General features: G+C 50.5%; 1 protein-coding gene across 1 annotated transcript; it reads left to right on the top strand.

Annotated features, from left to right (window-relative positions):
• Window positions 1-931: 931 nt before the first annotated feature.
• Window positions 932-3,442, top strand: LOC100278089 (uncharacterized). The gene is given in 4 exon segments (NM_001151481.2): window positions 932-1,301; window positions 1,390-1,494; window positions 1,911-2,082; window positions 2,810-3,442. Coding segments are annotated over 4 exon segments (738 nt in total). The 5' UTR covers window positions 932-1,022; the 3' UTR covers window positions 2,992-3,442.
• The last annotated feature ends 4,189 nt before the right edge of the window (window positions 3,443-7,631 follow it).

Here is a 7,631-nt window from a genome sequence, read left to right as displayed (position 1 = left end):
TCACACACGAAAAAAAAACACAATAACCGCAACGGTTTTTGTAGCTTTCCAGATTTCTTTCGAAAAAAGGGAAGTAACGCGTGAAGTGACTACTTGGATGTTGTCTAACAGAGACGAAAAATGATGTATACGATGGTTGCCTGTGCTAGACAAAGTTCTGGTACGGCAACCAAATAGTCCCGAACACTCGAGTCGAGTGAGTGCGATATTGCTGGCTATCCAACAAGACCAACATGCTCGACATTTACACTCAAAGCACCTTAACCGGCAAACCATTTCTGTTTACCAATCTCCTCTTCATTCACACACCTCCCAACTTCCTTCTCATTCACACTTTTTCCCATATATACGCTGGATGCTCGAAATGTCGACGACGTGTACGTTGTAGATGTTGTGCTAAATGTTACCGATGCCATTTTTACACTGTGCTATAGTTAGAGCACACCCTCATCTAGCTACGTGGCCCCTTGAGCAATCAGACACTCACAATAATCCACGCGCTAAACACCTATTTACGAACAAGATTCTTCACGGAGCCACCCACCTCTCTCATTTCGCAACGAGCACCGCGTGTTTTAGCCCTCTTCCGAGAGCCCAAATATAGCTGCCGCGCTCAAAATTCATTCACCATGGAACCCATGCCGAACGCAGGAACAGCGAAGTACAAGAAGACCTCGCGGCTGGCAGGCATGGGCCAGATCGGAAACACACACACACTGCGCCAGATCGGAAAAAACAAGAAAACCGCTCCCCCATCTCCGGTTTTACACTAGAGGCGGCGGAAAATCCCCGTCCTGCCCCTCCACGAAACCCACGACACCCGACGACAGCGGCCTCCGCCCGCAGGCCGCAGCCCGTCCGGCCCCACACAGGCCGCCCCCACCTCCTCCCCGCCACGCCTACAAGAACCACCCCCCGCTTTTCCATCTCCAGTTCTCCACCCGCTTCTTTTCCCTCGCTCGCTCGTCCGTCGCCCGCCTGCCTGCCTGCCAGTGCGCGCCCTCTCCCTCCCTCCCTCCCTCATGGCGGACTGCTTCCCGCCCGAGTCGGACGACTTCCACCGCCGCTGGCTGCCGCGGGAGATCCTCGCCGACATTGGCATCGCCGACCCCGAGGCCGTCGGCGCCGAGACCCCGCCCGAGGCCGCCGCCGCCGCCGCCGTGGAGGAGCTCGCGGCTCAGCTCGCCGGCATCCTCGGCGGCGGCGCCAAGGCGTGGCCGCTCGGCCCGCCGCCGACGCCGCCTACGCCCGCGGCTCCGCCCGCCGCCGCGGCGGCCGTTGCCCCGTGCTACGGCGCGAAGGTGAGTGAGTGGTTGTGCTCTAGCTTGTGTTCTCCGCGCGTTTTCTCGGCCTGGGCCGCCTGGCCCTGACACGGACATCTGGTCGCAGGTCTGCGGGCTGCAAGGTAGCGTCGTCGTGTCCTGCGGCGAGACCAATGGCGGCGGCGCCGTGTCTTGGCCGTTCGTGCCGTACCCGCCGCAGCTCCACTGGCAGGTGAGGAAACAACACCAGCCAGGATCCCGCTCGCCGCCGCCACTCCCCCCCTTTGTTGCCTCTTTCTCTGTTTTCGTGCTGGGTGGAGCGCCGTGTTTGGCAGAATGCTCGGCGGTGTTTTTTTGTTTCGTTTTTTTTCCGTTTCTGTTTTGTTTTGGAACCACGCCGCCGCCGCCGCCGCCGCTGATTGTCTGCAAAATGACAGCTGGTGGTAACTATCTCTCGCAATAAAGCGAACCTGTTTCCCCTTTGGAAAGTAATGATCCTTATCATTGGCTTAATAATCATGAACACGCCATACATAGGGTTGGAGTTCATTTTTTGTGCTGAGTGTTGGTGTTCGTGTTAGGCATTTGTGTTGGATGGCTGATGATGCTTACCCCTGCTGCTGCCCTTCCTCGTCGTCGTCGTCGCAGGTCGGGAGCGGCCTGGTGAACCACGGCGGCGTGCTGGACTACCCGGTGCTGCCCCCTGCTGCTCTACCCTGCCACGTCCCGCCGCCCGCCAACCTGCGCGGCGGCACCGGCGTGTTCCTGCCGCGCATCGAGGCGTACCGCTACGCGGCCGCTCCCCCGGCCACCGCCAAAGGTAACGCGAGCACTCGCATTCCCTTTGCCAATCCATGTTTTCCATCGCTCTGTGCCGCGTGGAAGGGATGGACGGACGGATGTCTCCGGTAGACGTCTTGGTTCTTGCAAATGCTCGATCATACTTGGCGACTTGCGGTGCTGTGCTGCGCCGAGATTTTGCGTGCGTTCTTGAGCGGTGTGAGGCGTTAATGGCGGCAGCAGCCAGACACGCACCGGGTTTTCTTGTACCAGTACGTACCCGTACGTGATGTTACTGATGGTGCTTTTGGCCGTAGTCTGCTGTGTCTGTCTTGGCTGCAGCCAGGGAGAGAAAGTTGTTTAGCACCTGATCATGCCGTGGGGCCCCCCCTGTACTTTCTGATGGCAATGCCAGTAGTGGGTCTGGACTCTGGCGGGCCCGGGTGCGTGGCATGCATGGCGTGGCTGTAGCTATGGCCCGCGGGCGAGGGTATTAGCAGGAAATAATCTCATTTCTAAAAAAAACGAAAAAGAAACTGCTTTGCCGTGTTGCAATGGCGATTGGCGATGATAGTTGATAGAGACACATATCTCTTGGATATTACTATACCAGCTGGCCGCCTACTCCTTAACCCGCAGCCACGCTTCTTGTAGCAGCAGCAGCATCACTGGCTCACTGCCGAGAGAATCACGAGATCACACAGCAATCAGCAGCCATAATGAAGGTTACAGTTACGGGATACCCTGACGTGGTTTGGTTTCCGCAGGTGGGGCAGCGACAAAGCCGTGGGCTGGGACTGGGAGCAGGCCGGCAACGGGGAAGAAGCAGGAGCGGCAGCAGGCCGAGCAGGCGGCGCCGGCAGCAAAGCACCCCCAGAAGCAGCGGCAGCAGCAGCAGCAGGCTACCGGCGCAGCGCTGGCTCTGCCCCAGGACTGGTGCTACCGCTGATGATGTGTTGGAGGCGCGTGCGTGCATGCATGGACATGGACATGGACATGGATGGACGCGATGGTGCCTGCCAAGACGATGGCGAACGTTCAAGCAATTCGTATTCGTAGCAGACGTTCTTTAGTAGTGGCAGTGGCCAGGGAAAAAGAATAACAACAACAATAAATAAGAATAAGGAAACGATGATGGATGGATGGATAATGTAGCTGCAGCTGCAAGATAAACAAAGACAAGGGTAGCAGGAGTCTTATTATACTACTACTATAGTATAAGTGGTCATCTTCCTCGGGTCGTACTGTCGCATGTCGCTGTAGCAAGCCTACACCTACGCTGATCTGATCCCCGACTTCTGTTGTTTGCTGAGCGATGTACTAATACTGCTAGAGGAATAAATATGTTATCTGCAGTATTGTAGTATTGCTCAAAAGAAAATAAAGTGGTATTGATATTATAAGTGGTTGTTTTGTTCCTCTCCCCCCCCCCCCCCCCCCTAAATGTATAGCTTATATATATATATATCTAGAACATCAAATTCGAAGCTAGTACTCTATCTCCCCCTCTCTAAAAAAAGATGCAGTTTCTGCTTATCCAGAAGTCAAACAATTTGAGTCCAACTAAATCTACGAGATATGTTTAGATTTATTATGATATTAAATAAGTACTATCTTTAGGTAATCACATAACATTTTTCAATTAGTATATTTATCTAGAGTAATAAGCGTCTGATAATGGTTTTTACGAACTTGGTTAAATTAAATAAATGTTTGACTAATTCCAAGTTTAGAATCGTACTCCCCTTCGTCTCACAATTATTGGGCCGTCTTTTAGGTATAAAATTTGGTTGGCCCGTCTTAATAAAGGAAATCATAATTGTTATCTATTTTTATTCTGATTTGATTATTAGGAAAGTAAATTGTGTAGTGGGGATTGGACCAGGAGAAGCTGTTGCCGGTTGACGAGAGAAATCCTTCGCGGTCTGACCTTGACAGGGTATATAATAAAACTGTAATAGGGTGTTTGGTTTGAAGAATGAGATAGTCCATCATTTTTTTACTATTTTTGTTTGATTATTGGAATGGAATAAATTGATTCATCACCAATTTAATCCTCATAGTTAGTTAGTACTAATATAAGTATTGGTTTTATCTCGATTTGGATGAAGTGATTACTAAAATCAAACCTCAGTAAATGTACTGTAAAAGTTGTAACGTGGCAGGAGTAAACAACACAAGTGCACTCCGAGGGTACCGCGGTAACAGTGGCTTCTTTTTACCGTGGATGTACTCAGTCTCAGATGAGCAAGGCCGGCAGCGTGCTCGATGGTTGCATTGCATGGAAGAGGGCCTGGGGCAGCAGACAAGCTTCGAAACAGGAGTAAATGCTCGTCCACCGTCCGCGTCGCTCGCTCGCTCGCTTGCTGCAGCAGCCTGCAAGCAAAGCTGCTGTGCTGCGGTGCAGAGTGCAGAAGCGACGTAGAGAGCGAGCGAGCGGTGCCCCCACCTGCTCACCTGCCTCCGGACAAGCAAGGAAGGAAGCGTCTTGTTCAGGAACACCCACCAAGTACCCAACCCGGACTGGTCAAGAGCACGGGATGGCAGCCGATTTGATTTCTTTATTCCTGTTTCGGGGTGGCCGCTGTCCCTTGCCTCAAAGGGGCCGCCGTGCCCCCCACCCAGACCCAGCCCTTGGCTCTGCGCTTTCTGAATCCAGACAAGCCAGTGATGGACGGGCCTGCGTGTTTTTTTAATCTTTAGTTCTTTTTTAAACAATTTCCAGAAATAACAGTAGGAGCCCTATGAATTTTGTACAATAATTTCACGTGAACCAGTTCAATTTCACATAAAAAACATAGAAAACAGAAGAAGAAAAAAAATCCCACACTCTAAAGGTATCCTAGCCTACTTGTCCGTCACACAAATTTTCTTGACTCTCTTCTTCTCTCTCCTCCACCTCCTCATTTTACCCATCTTTTATAGACCGTTAATGTCTCGTTAAAGTGATACTGTTTAGTATGACATGATACAATTTTGAATACATGTATCATAAATACAGTTAATAGATAATATACATGATAACCCGTATATAGATGAGTTTTTATGAAAACCAGTCTTTTATATTCTTTTATTAAATGTGTTTGTACACGCTCCTATGCTCATGCTCTCCTAGTATACTGCGCAAACGTGCACCCTGGCGCGCGCAGGCGGGGCGGGACATTGGATGGAACACCCCGTCTGTCAACAGTGTCAAGGAGTATCATCAGGCTGACAATCAGTGGTGGACAACTAGACTACTAGAGTACGAGTAGGCGGAGTAGCAGCAGAGCAGGCCCCCTCCCCTAGTGTTCGTGCGTGCGCATTGCAAGCGCCCATCGCCCACGCACGCACGCCGCCTCGGCGTGGCTGTTGTAGACGTGCGTGCGACGTGATGGAACAGGTCTGGGAGGACACGACGCATGGATCCGCTGGAACGTGTTCTTCGAGTGGGCATGTTGATGCTGCACCGTGTTGGATTAAGGTGGGCTTGGCCCAAATTAATATTCAATAATAGTCAATGCTAATGGCCCACTTTAATGCTATGGTGTACTAATTATTTAGTACCATATTGAAAGTTCAAAGGACAAATCAATCAACTTAAATAGGTGGACCATTGGTGCATCTATTGAGAAGTTGAGAAAAGGATGAAGGACTGCCACACGCGCGCGCGCGTCGCCGCCGCCGCCGCCGGCCGTGGCTCGTCGGACCTTGGTCCGAATATTCCTTTCAAACGGTTGCGCATTTTGTCTGGAGTGATGACCGTCATGATAACCGTCTGTTTCCTGTCTTATGGCTATGGCTAGTAACGGACGCCAGTTACTGTCGTCAGTTTCCAGTTCTAATGTGCGACCGTTTCTGTCCGTTGTTCTTCTCCCTCCTTCTAACCGCCTATAAAGAGGCTGAGTGGCTTCGTGAACTCCTTATGGATTTACCGGTGGTTGAAAAACCTGTGCCGGCTATTTCCATGAACTGTGATAATCAGACTGTGATAATTAAGATAAACAGTTCTAAGGATAATATGAAGTCGACAAGGCACATAAAGAGGCGTTTGAAATCTGTCAGGAAATTGAGAAACTCCGGAGTAATAGCGTTGGATTATGTCCATACGTCTAAAAATCTGGCAGATCAGTTTACTAAGGGGCTATCACGTAGTGTGATAGATAGTGCATCAAGTGAGATGGGCATGAGACCCACCTAAAGTTTATCATAGTGGTAACCTGTTCTATGTGATCGGAGATCCCGTGAATTAGAATGGTGAAACAAGCTAGTGGTAGACTGAGAGGAAAGACCCTTAATAAGGCTCATTTCAGATGCATATCTTTCCTTACTGTAAGGTAGGTTGGTGTTTACACCTTAATATGTTCCAAGTGGCTTTGTGAAGCAAAGATGTTGTCCTACAGAACATCTTTAGAGGAACATACCTATATGGGTTAACTGCTAGTCACAGTTTATGAGATCTGGGTGGTTTCTAGATACCCATGAAAGGCTATGGAGTTTGACTTATATGCTCCAACCAGAGGGGATGCGTTCAGCAATCTAGTACTGGTAAAGAGTTTAGATGAAACTCATTCCACGCAAAACTGCTAATTCAAGGCCTAGTCCATTGTGCAGTTGTGGTCAAGTGTAGTCTAAGTTCTAGGTGGATGTTCAACTTAACAGTCTCCATCGAAACACCAGTATATCAAACGTTTGAGATGATGAGAGCTTTTTTGTGTGTGACTTAGCATTTGGTGGGGATTGTTGGATTAATGTGGGCTTGGCCCAAATTAATATTCAATAATAGTCAATGCTAATGGTCCACTTTAATGCTATGGTGTACTAATTATTTAGTACCATATTGGAAGTTCAAAGGACAAATCAATCAACTTAAATAGGTGGACCATTGGTGCATCTATTGAGAAGTTGAGAAAAGGATGAAGGACTGCCACACGCGCGCGCGCGCGCCGCCGCCGCCGCCGGCCGGGCCGTGGTCGTGGCTCGTGGCTCGTGGTAGATCGGACCTTGGTCCGAATATTCCTTTCAAACGGTTGCGCATTTTGCCTGGAGTGATGACCGTCATGATAACCGTCCGTTTCCTGTCTTATGGCTAGTAACGGACGCCAGTTACTGTCGTCAGTTTCCAGTTCTAATGCGCGACCGTTTCTGTCCGTTTTCTTCTCCCTCCTTCTGACCGCCTATACGAATGGAGAGGGAGGGCTCTTCCAGGGACGCGAATTGCAAACAACACATTCCCGTCCCATCTTCTGCGAGCACAGAGAGAGTGGGAGAGCAGGCCTCCGAAATCACCGACCGCAGAGATACACTTGCACGGGTGTGCGGGCGATCAGATTTTTGGGGAGCGTCTTCGCGACTGCTCGCGTGATCTGTTTGTCCAGCTGCTTCGTTCACAGCTTGCTGTTCGTCGCCTTCCCGAGATGACGCGTGCTGCTGTTCTTCTTCCCGGCGACCGTTCGAGGGACTGCACAGCGTACATCTTCCTGCACCGACTTCGTACGGCTACATCGAACAAACACACGAGATGTCTCGTGTGAATGGAGCCACTGATGCCTTGAGCATCGGTCCCTCCGCTGGGTACACTCTGTTCTTCGTATTTGTGCATGTTTCATT

This window comes from Zea mays, chromosome 10 (assembly GCF_902167145.1).
Source record: "Zea mays cultivar B73 chromosome 10, Zm-B73-REFERENCE-NAM-5.0, whole genome shotgun sequence".
Lineage (NCBI taxonomy): Eukaryota > Viridiplantae > Streptophyta > Magnoliopsida > Poales > Poaceae > Zea > Zea mays.
Note: the sequence above shows the minus strand (reverse complement) of the source record. Positions and strands in the feature narration are given on the sequence as shown.